Source organism: Garra rufa, chromosome 16, assembly GCF_049309525.1.
Source record: "Garra rufa chromosome 16, GarRuf1.0, whole genome shotgun sequence".
Taxonomy (NCBI): domain Eukaryota; kingdom Metazoa; phylum Chordata; class Actinopteri; order Cypriniformes; family Cyprinidae; genus Garra; species Garra rufa.
The window spans coordinates 26305311-26322847 of NC_133376.1; the positions used below are offsets into that span (position 1 = coordinate 26305311).

A 17537-nucleotide genomic window follows, 5' to 3' on the forward strand; every position below is an offset into this window, starting at 1 on the left:
GGTTCTTTAATTACATTACTCTCTGCTAGAGTCTATGTACGATATTATCTGCAAATAGAGTGACATCCATTAGATCCATTAAGGGGAAAAGTCGTAAGTCACCTACTGTATAAGTAACAACCTTTTGATTACTTATTCAACTATGGTGACCGGAGAAATATGGCTCTTTTAGCTTTGCATTTCCCAAGGTATAAGGCTTGCTGACTGTAAAACCTGGTTTGTGCCAATCTGCACTATAAATAAAGCTGATTTGATTTGACCCACTATCAAAAAGCATTTCATGCTCCTGAAGCCATGTTGAAGTTTATCTGAATGAACGCTCCCAATTCCTAGCGACAAAATGGTTCATTATCAGGGCGCAAAGGGAATGACAGAGGAGCTAACACGGTGAATGATGGATTAACTTGTGTGGTAAATGTACTTCAGCAGGGTGCCCTACTTAAAGTGACAAGCACTCTGTTTGTGTAGTTCGTGACTAAATGCTGTTGGTCCTTTGCGGCACAGTTTGGTGCAGGGTGGTACACAGTCTGAGTGTTTTTCACTGTAGTTATTCGCTTTCTGTCATACTGTCTCCATCTCTTCCACCTCCTCCAAGTTTCACTTCTAGGCCACCTGAGACTTCTTGTTGGTGAGAATGTGCAGATGGGCTTTAAAACGCTCTTGATTCAGCCGGCTGAATGCTCAGGGATGGAGCAAAAGCTAACAGGACACGTTGGAGTCCTCAAGTTATCTTCCCTCAAGAATTTTGTGGTTTAACTTTAAAGGGATAGGTTGCTCAAAAATAATACAGAAATTGTCTCATTTACTCACTTTTACATAGTTCCATAAGACTTATTTTCTTCTGTGAAACACATTTTAAAGAATAGGGTCCAATGTTGTTTTTTGGTGAGCTATCTCTTAAATACTATGAAATTATGATGTCTTAAGGCCCATTTACAACAAGAACGATAACTATAAAGATAACGTTCTAAAAATCGTTTCAAATTTAAGAGAATAGCAGAGTTCACACCACTACTATAACGATAACAATACAGGGAAACGATATCGTTGGGATCACTTTCAGAGTGATGAATGATAAAACACTGACAGGTAATCAGGCTTCATTCAAATTTAAAGGGCTTGTGCATTTGAAATAGCAGGCGACATTGTAGAGAAGCAAACAGATATTGCACAGCAAACAGAGTAACATAAAATTACCTCTGGAATTCAGCGCTAGTTTAGACAACATTGTCTTGCCTCTTTTGAAGGTGCAGTAGAAATGAGTCAGTATTGTTTTTATTCCACTACATTGACTATGTTAGAGATCAGGGCCCGTATTCACAAAACATCTTAAGGCTAAAAGTAGCTCCTAACTTGATGATTTAGGAGAAAATCTTAAAAATAATGGGCGTGTCAGTCCTAAATTTAGGAGTATTTCACAAAGCATTTTAGCACTAAAACCAGCTCCTAAATCTGTGCAACGTAAAGACTGATTTATACGCGTCCGCAAGTTCGCTTGGGTTTGTGAAATCACCCATTTCGCGCGGCGGTGTGCACGGCTTCTCGAGTGAACTGTTCGCGTGTCACCTCATTGCTCATGAAAAATGGTAAAGCTATTTTGGCTGAACAGGTACGCCGGTACAAACATCTCTATAATCCATCAATGCGTGACCATAGAAATAGTCAGATGGCAAAAAACTCATCGTGACCAGTATTGGAAAGGACAAAAACTTTTGCAAAAAAAAGTTTGTGAAACTATACATTTTAACACTGTTGTGTTGGTTTTACTGTTGAAGACTGCTGTAATAAAAATATTTCTCATAATTGCTTTTGTTAGTGTTTCACATTACTTATTTTCATAGGCGTAATTCACAATGGGTGGGACGCTTTTTGCAAAGCTCGATATTGTCCCGCCACTTTTTTGAACATCTCGCGGCACAGACGTACCTAATGCTGATGAAACATTCGTTTCTGTTAAATAAGGTGCAGAATGTCAATCTCAATGCGGCTCGTGCTCAGTGTTCACACTCGAGCGCTTCAATCCCTCGCTTATGACTCATTACGGTTAAAAATCAAAACAAAATACACACAAATGTGTCTCTGATATATTATCACTGATGAACATATTTAATTTTATTAAGGGACGAAAACAGTTGTGTGATGGCGGATTAGAACTGAAACCCTCTGACTCATATAACAAACATTCTACCACTAGACTATTGGATACTACTAATAAATGCTGCATATCTATGCATTTATTCACTGCATCATTTATCTCAAGGCTAATAACATATTATTAAAGTACATGTAAGAATAAAATTATCATGTTAAAAATGAGTTTAATGTCAATACATTATGTACACATGATCAGAGCCTGTAACCACAAAACATTTCATCTTTCCACTTCTCCTAAATGGCAGTAAAAGTTTTTAGCTAAGAGTTTTCTCTTAAAACCTATTCACAAAGCTGCTGAGACAAACTTTTACTAAGGAATAGAGAGAAGTCTTAAGCTAAAAGTAAGGGCGGGGTTGACCTCGTTACTATGGATAATGTCGACATGCTTATTAACTATGCACACAATGATTGGCTGATAGGGGAGGAGTCTCTATCAGACATTTATTCATATAAATATTGTAACTTGCATTATAAAGGTTTTAAAATAAAAATGTTGCCATATTCAAATAAAGATTTCAAAATGCAGGCTAAGTGTCACTAATTAAACGTCTATCTTCAGCGTCATGTGCGCTCCTCTAGCGGCTAAGCATATAAACAGCCTTTTAATTAACGGTAGAATAATCATAGGTGATAGTAAGGCATGTAAACGTAAAAGAAAACCAAACTGGACGCAAGAACAACTCTTACTTCTTGCCCAACTTGTTCATGAAAACAAGGATATAATCAAGGGAAAATTTTGAGTTTGGATAACCTCAAAAACTAAAAAAGATGTGTGGGAAAATATATGTGTGCAAATAAATGCAGCTTTCCCACTTTTGTCCAGAAGCAAAGATGACTGTGAAAAGCGCTGGTATTCTTTGCAAAGTCAGGCAAATTAAGGCAGAGATTGCAGAATTTAAGTGACAAACAACTGCTACAGCTAAACCGGACATTACTTTCAAGTTGCCGATAATTTTTTCATGTAACCTTAATTGTTATGCTATTGCAGATTGAAATCCTTAGCCTCATTAAAATATGTATTGCATTCATAAGGAGCTGCCATTCGAGGATTGTTAAAACCTTGATCTGTGGCGTTATTGGGTTGTTTCTATTTGTTGCAATTCTGCAACTGTCATAATACCTTCGCGATTAAGACCACACCTTCTGAAAAGCTCATTATCATCCACTGCTTCTAAAATGTTTCTATTCCGAGGCAGACAGCCGGCAACAGCCATTTTAGGACAGTTTTAGGACTTGATCTTAGTGACTTAGGAGTCCTCTCCACTACTCTTATCAGTTCACAGGTTTAGGAGCTAGTTTTAATGCTAAAACGCTTTGTGAAATACTCTTAGAGCAAAAATTAGGAGTCCTAAATTTAGGATTGTTTTAAGCATTATTTTTAAGATTTTCTCCTAAATCGCTAAGTTATGAGATAGGCTACTTTTATCCTTAAGATCTTTTAGGAACAGGGGCCCAGAATTTGGGGATGTGCGCGCGCAGGCAGCACAGGCTTGCGGTGCAGAAGAACGAGTCGAGTATAAATCGGCAAGATCAAGTCCTTTAAATCACAACATCAAATCCTAACCTTCCTAATATTGCTGTTGCTGGCGATCTGCCTCGGAACTTAAACTTTATAGAAACACTCTGCATGTATATGCACGCATATTCTCACACAACTTTTTTTTTTTTAGTCTTGGAGGTTATCCCAGCTCCAAATTTTCATTTGATTATATCCTATGTTGGGCAAGAAGTAACAGCTGTTCTTGCGTCCAGTTTGGTTTTGTTTTACGTTTGCGTATCTCGCTATCAGCCATGATTATTCTATCATGAATAGAAAAAAAGCCTTTTACGTCGGCACCGATAGCCTAGCGGTTAGTGCATCAATATATAGCATAACTCCGCTCAAAGCACCCTGAGTTTGATTCCCGTTTCGAAATGTTTTGCTGCTACCGCCCCCTTCTCTTCACCCAATGATTTCGTGTCAGTTCTCCGCTATTATGTGTCATTAAAAGCATAACAATTTCTTTAAAAAAGTCTGTTTATGTAACGGAGTACAGCTAGCAGGTGCTGTGCAGGTAAACCTCACTCCCAGTTTAGGCTGTGAGCAACCAAACCAGTTTAGGACCAGCTAAAACCAGCATCCCAGCATCACAACTCGGAAAATAAAATACTGATACAATGACCACAATGGTGATGGAAATAAGGTGTAGGCTTAAACCAAATGCCGTAACATCGATTTTCTCCACCAGAAGTCTAAATGCCCCAGATATTGGGTAAAATCCATGCTGAGAAACTTATTCAGTAGGTTCCAGCATCATGGCAAGCGTCAGCATGTTTACATCCTGCCAGGATGGCATCTAGCGTTTCTTGTCTATGCCGTTTGTCAGCTCATCAGTAGCTGTGGCCTACTAAAAGCCTTAAAGGTATCAGGGCTAAAGTAGAGAGAACAAAGACGCTGGTCTTTAGGAAGTTTTATTCATCCACAGGCATCTCACCATTATTTTCTCCTTTTCTTATCGCTCGGAAAGCAGTGAATATTTACATTCTCTTGTTGCCCTTTGACTGAAAATCAAAACCTGAAGTTGCCACCAATTGCAACCATTTCACATCATCGAAATAATGGCACCCCCCATAGTCCAAAATATGTATAAAACGATGTGGATTTTTAATCATGGGTTAATCATGGGTTTTCTACTACAGATTTCAGTAAGAGACATAATTTACGTTACATTAAGCCGTAAAAGTCTTAAGACCCGGTTTCCCTTTAAATGTTCATATTGTTTTGGACCCCACTGAATTTAGTTTTTGACGAAAAACAGCCTTTATTCAGAATATCTTCTTTCACAGAAGAAATTAATTCAGGTTTGTAATAACATGAGCATGCTTGAATAGTGGCGCAAGTTGAGTTTGGTCTACTATATGGTGAACTATCCCTTAAAGCATTTTCAGATATACCACAGTGCAAATCAAAGTAAAGAGGACAGATTCAATTGTATATTAGAGAATGTACAAGAGAATGTACAAGAAATATAACCGTATTGTAAAGCGGACATAAAAGCATTTTTTTTTTTTCTCTTTTAGATGTTAAAATTAATGGCTTCTTGTTACTTGTCAGTCAGACGAGAGAAAGAGTGCAGGATCTCATTTGCTCTGTGTTTCTACAGCCCCTACATATATCAGTTGATTCATACACAGCTAAGTGACACCACAGCCTTGTGTGCATGACATCGAACAGGGACATTGGGAAACAGAGAGAGACTTTTACTCTCAGCTGAAACTATAATATAAATTATGGATACTGCTACAGCTCTGAAATATCTGGTCTCATTGCCTTGGCTAGTTACTACCAGCCAGCTGCACATTATACTTTTATGGCTCTGTTTTTGAACTTCAGAATTTTTTGCCCACCTTTGTACTTTGACTCATGGGTGAGTGGCACATCTTCACGCAGCCCTTTCGTAGCTGAATCTCAGTCGCTTGTCCACCATCGAAATAAGATTTGTGCCCATCGACACCCGTAAAGGTCAGGCGGCGAGTACACTTTAGAGATTAAAGAGGAACTCGGCACAGGTGTCAGACCTCGGGCCCAGCCTGGAGCTGTTTGTGGCTCGAGAGCACGTCCAGGAAGTAATGAAATCTCGGCTTGGCCGGCGACACTCATTGGCATTCGCACTCCGTCTGCCTCGCTTTGCCGCCATCGGCCATGTGTGAGCTGGGCTGGCTGTTGGGATTGTGTGGACAAAGCATGCTGTCCCCTGATAAGGTTGCCTCCACTGGTTAGCCGTTAGCCAGATTAGCACAACCAGGAGGCCTTGGCAGCAGCATCATGTCAAGCTCAGAAGCCGGAGAGCTTGGTATCCCGGGCTGAGTTTCGTTTGCAGGTCCCTGCCTTGGCATGCGGCCCAGATCCAAGGGTTTCAAGGGGAAGCAGTGAGCAGCTGTTTGATTTTCTGTTTGCTTTAGACTCTTATCACATCTTCTCTCTGGCAGTAGGGTGATGATATGATCCTCTTCTTCCTGTAGGTCCCTGGATACGCAAATTGCCAGGTCTTCTCCTCCTCTCCATTCCGCTCCGCTGGCTGCTCCTAGCTTCTGGAGAACGCCTCCTTTCCACGCTGCCTCGGACACCAGGAACCTGCCGCCACGTCAGTCACGTCCTCACAGCTGGGTAATTAATTTCAAGTGCAAATTGTAGCCGTCTTCACTTGAGAGAGGGTGAGAATAGATCATATTTTTCCCCCCTCTTTAGTCTGTTTATACACAATCCTGAGGCTTTCCAGACTGAGCTTGTTTCTGTTTCTCCAGACCCGTTTGCCAATGAGGCTCTACTTAAATCTCCAGGGTGGTGATCAGAGGTTTTTGTGTTTTTGTTTGTGCATCTTTTGAAGCCAAGCGACTGTAAGGAATATCAGTCATTTTTGAGTTTCCTCCTTGGCTACAAGTCACCTGTGCATTTTCAAAGGATGCTCTTTATGAGAAGAGACCTTTGTGACTAAGCCAATAGCCTTTAGTGTCTTTCAAAAATACTTTACCAAGCCCAGTATAGGGAATCTCATGAGACTGGATTTGTCAACACATGACTCTGTGGCTTCATGAGTTGCCCCTTTCTTTCTTCACTTTTTGCAAACTTGTTTTACATCTTGTTCAGTCTATAGGCTAGACAGTAATTGTTTGTCATGTGGTCATCTGTAAAAATAAATTTACGTGACACCTCAGCGATAAAACTTAAAGATTCAGATGCCGATTTATTCACGGTGGAGAAGCGAGTACTGTGATTCTATGAACCTACTCACGTCGCATGAATATATTTTATTTAGAAATGTATTTTTATTATTGCGCAAAATTTATTACCTGTTTTACACCCTGATCTCATGACAAAAACGTACCTGTGGGAATATTTTTGTGACAAGAACACTCTTTAAGCGCCCTTAAAGAGCATTCTTGTTTTTTCCCCCAAAACAGCTGAGCGTACAAATGGTTCGTTTTATGTGGCGATGGTTTTGTATGTCACGGCAATTGACTTGAAATATCCATTGAGTGGCGCTATAGCTCTAATGCTTTGTGACATTTTTAAAATAACGTACCATCCGCAGTACATCTAAACCTACCTGATGGTATGAACAAAAGCGTATGTAAAAATGTAATCGCATGCATGACGTTTTAGCTTGTTTTTCGATCTCGCATCTTGTTATTTCAACAAAAAACATCTCATTTTCTTGTGAAAAAGTTCTCACAGGTACATTTTCAAGATTAGGTAGAAAAAAACTGTAGGTAATTTGGCCAGGGAATTTTATGTGGATGATGGGAGTAAAAAAAGACATTCTGGATTTGGACGGCAATACATTTACAGATTAACCCCTGTAAAAGATGAAAATAGCTTTTGGCCCCATGAGAAATAATTACCGTTTGAATAGGGCTTATGATGAACGTATTAGTGTTGGGAAATTTTACTTTGGAAAGTGTAATTGTACTCCTCTTAAAAACTTCTTTTTTATTTTTTAAGATGGTGGTTTTTGTGTTCCTTGTTTCTGTCTGTCAACTAGCTGATGCACTTAGCGAGTTGAACTGGAAATTTTTCAAGTGTTTGTCTGCCTGACATAGTTTGCATGCAACGACTAGACTCCTGTATTGACATTATGCCATTTTCAATTTAAGCCAGGGTTGTGGGCAGTGAAAAATTGAATTAGGAGTGCCTTTTACATTCTAATTCAGTTCCTGAATGTGAATTTAATTGAACTCAGCGTATGTATGTATGTATGTATGTATGTATGTATGTATGTATGTATGTATGTAATTTTATTTCACGGTATGAGAAATTTTATTTCACTGTATAAGAAATTTTATTTCACCGTAACACGATATCTTTCACGATATAGTTTTTTATATAGGTACTTATTCCAGAAAATGTACAGAAGGGCTTTATATAATAAATAAGCTTGAATATTTAAGAAAAGAAAATGACTTGATCTTATTTGATTATTTTGTATTTTATTCCTCCTCCTGCTCAGGATTTTCTTTTGAGCCGTCCTCGTCTGTTTGTTTCTCCTTTTCCATGTTTTTACAACCTCCCAGCGTATCCTTCAGTCTTGCATTCAACGCTTTGACCAGTCTCAGCCTCACGTGTGCTGCATGTGAGTTGGCCACGCCCACTTATTTACATTTCACGGTATACATGCAATAAAAAAATTCTTTTACGGTACACATTTCATTCCGTGGTAATGATATATACTGTCATACCCCAGCCCTACTATCTATCTATCTATCTATCTATCTGAACTAACTAACTATAACTAACTAACTAACTAACTAACTAACTAACTTATCTACATCTATTTTTAATTCCAATTCAACTTCCTGCTAAAACTCTGGTTTAAACAGCTTTGTTTATTATAACTGGTTGGTTGGGATAGTTTGGTCACATTGAGTTGCTCTACTTGTTTGTGGCAGAAACATTCTGTAGTCATACGCAGTGCAGACGCCTACATAGTAGAGTTAGATCTTTCAAAAGAAACCCATATAATATGATGTAACATGACACATTCAAAAACGAATGCGTAAAGCTGTTACTTTGTGTTCCACAATTTTTAATTGCATATGTTGATTTCTTTGTTGTATATTTGACGAAAAGAAAGTTTTTATCTCCAGTGGAGAGCACAATAGTTAAAAGTGTGCATAATTGCTTATGTAGAGATTGCAGGAACATCCCACCCACACAATTAACCGGTTGCAGAGACACACACAAACAAAAACACTTACTTTGTGGTAGACAGAAAACCCACATTTCCTCTGTGAGCCCTCATTTAGGTGAGCTGACCTTGCATGAGCTGTGTCAATCACTCTCTATCTGCCAGTAAATCCTCCCTTATCTTGGGCTTAAACTGACGGAGCTCGCACACATCTGCACTGCAGGAGACTGTGAGGCGGTACAATCCAGGAACAGAAGCTACTTGTGATTGGCATATGTCGAAGGTGGGCTCGGGTTCAGGGCATTCGCACAGGATGGGGCTGAATGGTGTATTTTGCATGTTCACGGCAGCTGGGTGGCTAGTTTAAAGCCCAGATTTGGTGCAAAATGGAAAATGTAGAATTGTGCTGTGCAAATTGCATCCAGGCACTAAAACAACACATGTATGTAGAGCGGTGCTATCAGTGGGTGTTATTTACGGTTAGTAAATCTGTAAAGGTTTAGGAGAAGGTGGTGTTTTGTTATAGCTGTTGAGACAGCTCTGTCTCTGGAGGTAGAGCTGTGTGATTTGAGTCTTATTGTCCTCCAAGACATTGGAGAGAACAGCTCTGCCTCAAGTCTGCAGTGCACTCAGTGGAACTGTAGATCTCACCGTTGGCTGAATGTGTGCTCTGTTTCTCTCTCCCTCTTGCTGTCTTTCTCTCCGTCACTCTCAGTTATTTGGAATAGCATTGGAAACCCCTGTTGTTAGAGAATAAAGTTGTCACAGATTATTATGCTTCTTTTTATTATGCATGCATGATATATCATTACCATTATTAGAGTTTTTTTTTTTACATTTTTTTATCTGTTGGGTGATATTGGGTATTAAATTGTGCATGATCATTTCTCCAGTTTTTACATTTAGATTATCCTTGTTGTCTTCTAATATTCAATTCATTTATTTAAACACACTGATAATACACATTTAAATGTAATCTTTAGCAGATCTTAAAATTGAAGGGTTAGTTCATCCAAAAATGAAATTAGCTCTTACTTACCCTCCAGGCATCCTTGGTGTATCCTACTTTCAGATGAATTCAGTCAGAGTTATATTAAAAAATTGTTCAGACTCTCACAAGCTTTACTGGCAGAATATTATGTTATGACTTAAAAACAAATTTAACATCCTGCGTGATTTAAAAACTAATACTTTTGAATGTTGTCGCCACATATACAGCTTTATATGCATGAATTTTCTAATTCAGTAGGTTTGCTTGGTAGCTCACGCGATATAGTGCTCCAGAACGAACCCTGTGAAACTAAAGTTAAGGAAGTTAAAATAGCACGGGTGCATCAACAAATGGGTTTTTATGTCGCTTTTGCATTTGTTAACACTATCAGGTAGGTTTAGGGTTGGGTTTGGTGTAGGGCAGGAGTTCTCAACTCTGGCCCTCGAGGTCCATTTTCCTGCAGAGTTTAGCTCCAACCCTAATCAAACACACCTGAACAAGCTAATCAAGCTCTTCATCATTACTAGAAAGTTACAGGCAGGTGAGTTTGATCAAGGTTGGAGGTAAACTCTGCAGGAAAGTGACCTCGAGGGCCAGAGTTGAGAACCTCTGGTGTAGGGGATATTTCCAATGCGATAGAGCAGGGGTTTTCAAACCTGTCCTGGAGCCTCCCCTGCCCTGCACATTTTGCTTGTCTCTCTCATCTAATACACCTGATTCAAATCATCAGCTCATTAGTAGAGACTGCAAGACCTGAATTGGGTGTGCCTAATAAGGGAGACATACAAAATGTGCAGGGCAGGGGAGGCTCCAGGACAGGTTTGAAAACCCCTGCGATAGAGCATTAACCCTTAGCGACACTCCCTGGATCAGGGGTCCCCAAACTAAGGCCGGGAGGCCGAATGCGGCCCGCCCCCACATTTGGACCGGCCCTCTGAACAATGCCAGTAAAAATGTAATTTTAAATACATGTTTTACTTATATCATGTCGGTATTTGATAATAGAGGTTGGCTTTCAAACTAAAATTTACCTTAGTTATTAACATAGCCTAATTATTTGTTAAATTCATTCAACATAATGGGTCATCGTGATTGAACAGGTGCAAAAGCAAGACTTCACTCATCTCCCAGTTACCCAAAATTTTTCAGCTGAGAAACCAGTGGCCCCATTCCCAGTTGAAAAGCCTGTGGATGCGCTGAAAATGCTGAAGGCGGAGTTTGACGTTTGTTAAAAAACACAGTGGACCAACACCAGCAGATGACATTGCACCCCAAATCATCAAAGAACTTGAGCTACGAGCTTCTCCACCCTTCCACCAGACTCCAGGACCTTGGTTTCCAAATGAAATACAAAACTTGCTCTTATCTGATAAGAGGACCACTGGGCAATGGTCCATTTCTTCTTCTCCTTAGCCCAGATGCCTCTGATGTTGTCTGTGGTTCAGGAGTGGCTTAACAAGAGGAATACGACAACTGTAGCCAAATTCCTTGACACGTCTGTGTGTGGTGCCTCTTGATGCCTTGACCCCAGCCTCAGTCCATTCCTTGTGAAGTTCACCCAAATTCTTGAATCGATTTTGCTTGACAAGCCTCTCTAGGCTGTTTCTCTCAGTTGGTTGTGCATCTTTTTCTTCCACACTTTTTCCTTCCATTCAGCTTTTTGCTAACATGCTTGGATACAGCACTTTGTGAACAGCCAGCTTCTTTGGCAATGAATGTTTGTGGCTTACCCTCCTTGTGAAGGGTGTCAATGCTTGTCTTCCGGACAACTGTCAGATCAGCAGTCTTCCCAGTGATTGTGTAGCCTAGTGAACCAAACTAAGAGACCATTTTGACGGCTCAGGAAACCTTTGCAGGTTGAGTTGATTAGCTGATTGGCATGCCACCATATTCTAATTTGTTGAGATAGTAAATTGGTGGAATTCTGTTAAATGTGAGCCAAATCATCACAATTAAAGGAACCAAAGTCTCTTAAACTACTTCAGTCTGTGTGCATTAAATTTATTTAATACACAAGTTTCACAATTTGCGTTGAATAACTGAAATAAATGAACTTTTCCATGACATTCTAATTTATTGAGATGCACCTGTATATCTATTAAAAAGAAATTATAATTTGTCTGTGTGGTGCATAACAAAATAATAAACTATTCTAGCATTAAAAGGTATAATAAATACAGGTAAAATCATAATAAAATAATAATAATAATAGTAGTCAGTCCGGCCCATGGAATTTTCTTTTATAAACCGACCTGGACCCCCATTAAAGAAAAGAAAATTATGTGGCCCTCTCAGAAAAAAGTTTGGGGACCCCTGCCCTGGATATTTGAATTCTGAACAGCCAAAATACGTACCCCAAGCAGCGTAATAAAAACGCAGCAATATGTGCCTGTGCCTGTACCAATGTAAAAAAAATGTGCCACGGTCACATATTGAAGGTGTGTTTTAACACCACTCTCTTGACATTTCACTTTGAAACTGCCGCGAAATGTGCAGTAAGGTACGTAATTATGGTGTTGCAGAAATGTATATAGAGGCACATGTTTTCATGAGCCTGGGTTGAAACTTATTGCTGTTGGCCAGATTTTTTTTTTATATCGGTGCAATATCAATAATTTGCAGTATGAGTTTTTGCTGTATATTTTAGCTTTGCAATCAATTTATTCCTAGTCTGTCTATTTCAATATTTGGAAGATGGGAAGATGATATATGTGACCCTGGACCTCATAACCAGTCATAAGGGTAAATTTTTTTGAATAAATAAGCTAAATAAATAAACTTTCCTTTGAAGTATGGTTTGTTAGGATAGGGCAAAATTTGTCCGAGATGCAACTATTTGAAAATCTGAGGGTGCAAAAAAATCTAAATACTGAGAAAATCACCTTTAAAGTTGTCTAAATGAAGCTCTTAGCAATGCATATTACTAATCAAAAGTTAAGTTTTAATGTATTTACAGTAGGAAATTTACAAAATATCTTCATGAAACATGATCTCTAATTTGTTTTTTGGCATAAAAAAAGATAATTTTGACCCATACAATGTATTGTTGGCTATTGCTACAAATATGTGCTACCTATGATATGATGTTTTTGTGGTCAAGTAATCTGTAATAAGTAACAGACTACGATTTGTAAGTAATCTATCCAGCACTGAATATGATATCTAGAGACCAGAATGAGAGTAGTTGATGTAATGCTGCTGAAGACATTAAATTAAAAAATTCTGTCAGTTACTCACCCTCATGTTGTTCCAAACGTGTATGCATTGCTTTGGTGCCCACTAACTTCTTAAAACATCTTCTTTTATGTTACACTGAATAATTTTTTGTCTTTATCATCCTAAAATGGCTAAATATCGACCAGTTAATTGGCCTGGGTGATGTAACTAAGGAATAATGATGATGAGCCAATAATGAGTACGTGAGTATGAAACTCTCATTCATTCTTTGTATGATTATCAAAACAAGTATGTGTTAATCAAACACGTCCTCTCACATTGTCTCTCTTTTCCTTTCTCTCATCAGCAGTACTCGCATCCCCCAACCCCTTTCTTCTCCTCGTTTTTTTTTTTTTTAAGAAGCTGAGGGTTGTTCTCTGTGAATGTTTCCCCCGTTCCTGTAGTGAAGCTGAGCTAATGTGGCGTCAGTGCTGACCGTATGCTGCCCTTCCACACATTATGTGTGCGTGTCTCTGACGTAGGGAGACATAAGGTGGCAGCCTGCAAACCTGGAGATGCTTGAGTTTTTCCCTACCTGTGTCAGTATGGGGTACTAAATAAGATACTGATACACTGATAAGCTTTAAATAAGATTTGTTTATTTGTATACAGTATGATGAATAGGTATTTATTTGGACACATTCGAATTTTAATAACATAAGGGGTTCACTTGAGTTCATTGACATTCTGTTAAGGTGTATTTGCTATCTGTAGATCTCTAAAGTGGTCTCAGTTTGTCAGAAAATAAGGCTGCAACAAGTGTGTCTGTGTATGTCAGGGTGAAATCAAGCAAAAGTCAGGCTGGATGCGCTTGTGTGCAATTAAATGCACGTCAGTGGGCAGGCATTCAGATTAGATTAACAGAACATGACATTTTCTTGGTGGAAGACAGATGCTTGCTCTATTTCTTGCCCGACATTTGCCGCCTTTTTTGATGGCAGATTTACCCAAATTCATTTGCATTTTTTCCTCCTGACATCCAAATAATGCATTCACATAGTCAAGAAAAAATAGGAGTTAATCTTTACTGGTCAAATATGATTTGAGAAGACTGACGGTATGATTTCTGATCAGTATGCAGCCTAATTATATCGTAATGACAAGGAGAGTCGCGTTCATGTCTGTCAAGCGCTTGAGTGTTTGAACATAATTTCATGCATCCATAACTAGGTCTCTTTACTCAATTTTCCACTCTGGCAGTCCTGATGATTCTACAGCTGATGCAAACCTAATTTAGTTTTTAGAGAAAGTCTTTGACCCTGTAGCAACAAGTTAGAAAGGTGTTACAGCATGGGAAAACAGACTTTACGTTTGCTCAAATGGAGCTGCTTTATTGACCACTGCTGTGTTGCTGTGACAGAGTTAACTTGCTGAAGGAAAACGATTCTTTACTGTGTCACATTAATTAGCTGCCATGTCTCTTTAGATCGTTATAATCCACAGCTAAACCTCCAGAATTGCAGTATAACCAAAGCAGTGTGACAACAACTGCATCGAGTCGTTCAGAGCCGACTGTGGTTCATAGTAATGAAATGGGTTTACAGTTTTAAACAACACTATAATTTCCAGACAATTGCTTTTGTATAGAATTTCTATTTGTGAACAGGTGTAACTAGCACTGCCCACAAAGCACATGCAGACTGAAAAAAAAAAACTGGTCCAAGGTTTACTTTGAAACTATTTTTATTCAGAATTAGATAATTTTCACAAATAATTACAAAGAAATGACACTGAATTAAATCTAAATTTAAATAAATAAAATGTACACCAATAGCCTATGGAAATGCATTTCCACCACTGAATTAAAAAAAAAAAAATTCGCAATTCGGACTCTTTTTTTCCTCACAATTGCAGGTTTACATCTCACAATTCTTTTTCAGATTTGTGTGATAACTCTTTTTTTTCTCAGAATTGTGAGATAATTTGAGATTCTGAAAAATGAAATCTGAATTGCGTAATATAAACTCGCAATTGCAAGTTATAAAGTCAGAATTGTGAGATATAAACTCGCAAATCGGACTTTATAATTCATCTTTGTAAGTTAATTTCTCACAATTAAAAGGAAATAGAATAAATCTTGCGGTGAATCTTGCTAGTTTATATCTCACAATTCTAAGAAAAAAAGTCAGAATTGCAAGATACAAATTCGCAATTGTGAAAAAAGACAGAATTGCAAGTTTATATCTCACAGTTTTAAGAAAAAATTCAGAATTGCAAGTTTATATCACAATTCCGAGGAAAAAGATAAAAAGTTGCAATAACCTTTTGTTTAAGTTAAGTTTTTATTCAGTGACCCTGAGCCACAAAAACATTCATAAGGGTACATTTTTTGAAATTGAGATTTATGCATCATCTGAAAGCTGAATAAATAAGCTTTTTTGACCAAGATACAACAAAATCTGGAAACTGAGGGTGCAAGTCCAAATATTGAGAAAATCTGCTTTAAAGTTGTCCAAATTTAGTTCTTAGCAATGCATATTACTAATCAAAAATTAAGTTTTGATATATTTACATTAGGAAATTGACAAAATATCTTAATGGAAAATGATCTTTACTTAATATCCTAATGATTTTTGGCAATAGATCATTTTGACCCATACAATGTATTTCGATTTATATACAGAAAACTCTGTATATATTTTGCCATTTTCAATGCTGGTCTTTTTTTTGTAAAAAAGTTAGCTTCTGCCTTATTTTGAATCAGTTGAAAGCTAGTGCTACATTAAAGGGATAGTTCACCCAAAATTTGATGTTTATCTGCTTATCCCCAGGGCATCCAAGATGTAGGTGACTTTGTTTCTTCAATAGAACACAAACAAAGATTTTTAACTCAAACCGTTGCAGTCTGTCACCATATAATGGCAGTCAATGGTTACCAAATCTTTAAGAGTAAAAAAAACATACACAACAAAGCCAAATTAAACCATGCGGCTTGTGGTAATACATTGAGGTCTTGAGACACATAATGATCGGTCTGTGCAAGAAACTGAACAGTATTTATATCGTTATTTACCTCTGAAGCGCGTTCGCAATAGCCGGCACGTGACGCGTCAATGTGCTCTGGCAATGTAGTCGGTGAAAAGTCAGCACTCCCAGATGAGTTTGCGCAAGGAAACATAATCTTTTCCTTTTTAATTGGTTGCCAGAATCAGGATAAGCACAAGTAATTACCATTTTGAGAGGCCAATATGCACTATGTAAACAATAAGTGAGGTATACGCACGACAGATCGCTTCCGCGCATGCATCTAGTGTAGCAGATGGCGTTGACGCATCACGCACTGACTGTTGTGAACGTGCTCAGGAGAGTAGAACATGGACTTAAAACGTTGCGGTAAATAATGATTTAAATACTGTTCAGTTTCTTGCACAGACCGATCGTTTTGGGTTTCAAGACCTCAATGTATTGTCACGAGCCGCAGGGTTTAATTTGATTTCGTTTGTTTATGTTTTCTTTACTCTTAAAGATTTGGTAACCATTGACTGCCATTATATGACTAACAGACTGCAACAGTTTGACTTAAAAATCTTGGTTTGTGTTCTACTGAAGAAACAAAGTCACCTACATCTTGGATGCCCTGGGGGTGAGCAGATAAACATCAAATTTTCTTTTTTTTCAACTATCCCTTTAACTGCATTAAGGGACCATATAGTAGTAAAGTGGAAACTATTCTTACATATGTTTTCAGAGTCTTTTTAAAGAGATCTTTGTATCACGCTGGGCTTTTCAGCAGTAGGTCACAGCTAAGGGTTGTATAGTGTCAGACTAAGCATCTGAGCCTCAGGCTAATTCATCCCACTCAGGAAGAGAAAGCGCAGCCACTACTGCTTCGAGAGAAGCCACAACCAAACCCTTAATTATGATAGAATTAATCCTCTCCACAAAATGCTGGGGCTGGGTGCAGACCAAGCCTTATTTTGGCTTAGCTTAGATCCCCGCCAGGGGTTAGGAGCTATTAAACGTGGCCTTTCCATGTGAGGCCATCTTTTTTTTTTTCCTTTTTGGCTGAGCACCTTGTCTTTTCATTAACTTGTTCCTGAGCATCCTTGTATTTCTTCCGCAAGTCTGAAGTGTCAGTGTGCTCTCATATGAATCAATCAATGTAATTATTCGCTTGATTGAACCCCTTAATTATTTTTTGCTGATTTGTTTCTGGAACAGCTGAATATTCAGAGGATACTCTTGAGTGAGGTTGAGTATTTTTAAGAGCGTCACGTATCTACGACTTGAGAAATACAGTCGGGATAGTTGTTGACGTATTAAATGACCCTGCAAAACTTAGTCACGCTAATTTATCAAAGAACCAGGATGTTTGCAGAAACCGGAATTAATTACTAGTCGCATAGCTGCTAGCTGGAATCTGAGAGTAGCAGTAAATAGTCCATGCTAAAGGAGATAAATCATTTATGAGTGCTACTCTAGTGAAGAGGGGCCGCTCTAATGTCACATACCTTATGCACATTATCAAAACAAATACTCGTAAATAAAAGTGTGAGATTTGCACCACATCT

The 17537-nt window shown here is 38.4% G+C and overlaps 1 protein-coding gene across 1 annotated transcript in view; it reads left to right on the top strand.

Moving 5' to 3' along the window:
• The first annotated feature begins 5836 nt into the window (after positions 1-5836).
• The window catches only part of drp2 (dystrophin related protein 2), a 127443-nt gene continuing 115742 nt past the window's right edge, over positions 5837-17537 (top strand). Inside the window, 2 exon segments of the mRNA XM_073820221.1 lie at positions 5837-5896; positions 6157-6301. Coding sequence (XP_073676322.1) covers positions 5837-5896; positions 6157-6301 — 205 coding nt within the window.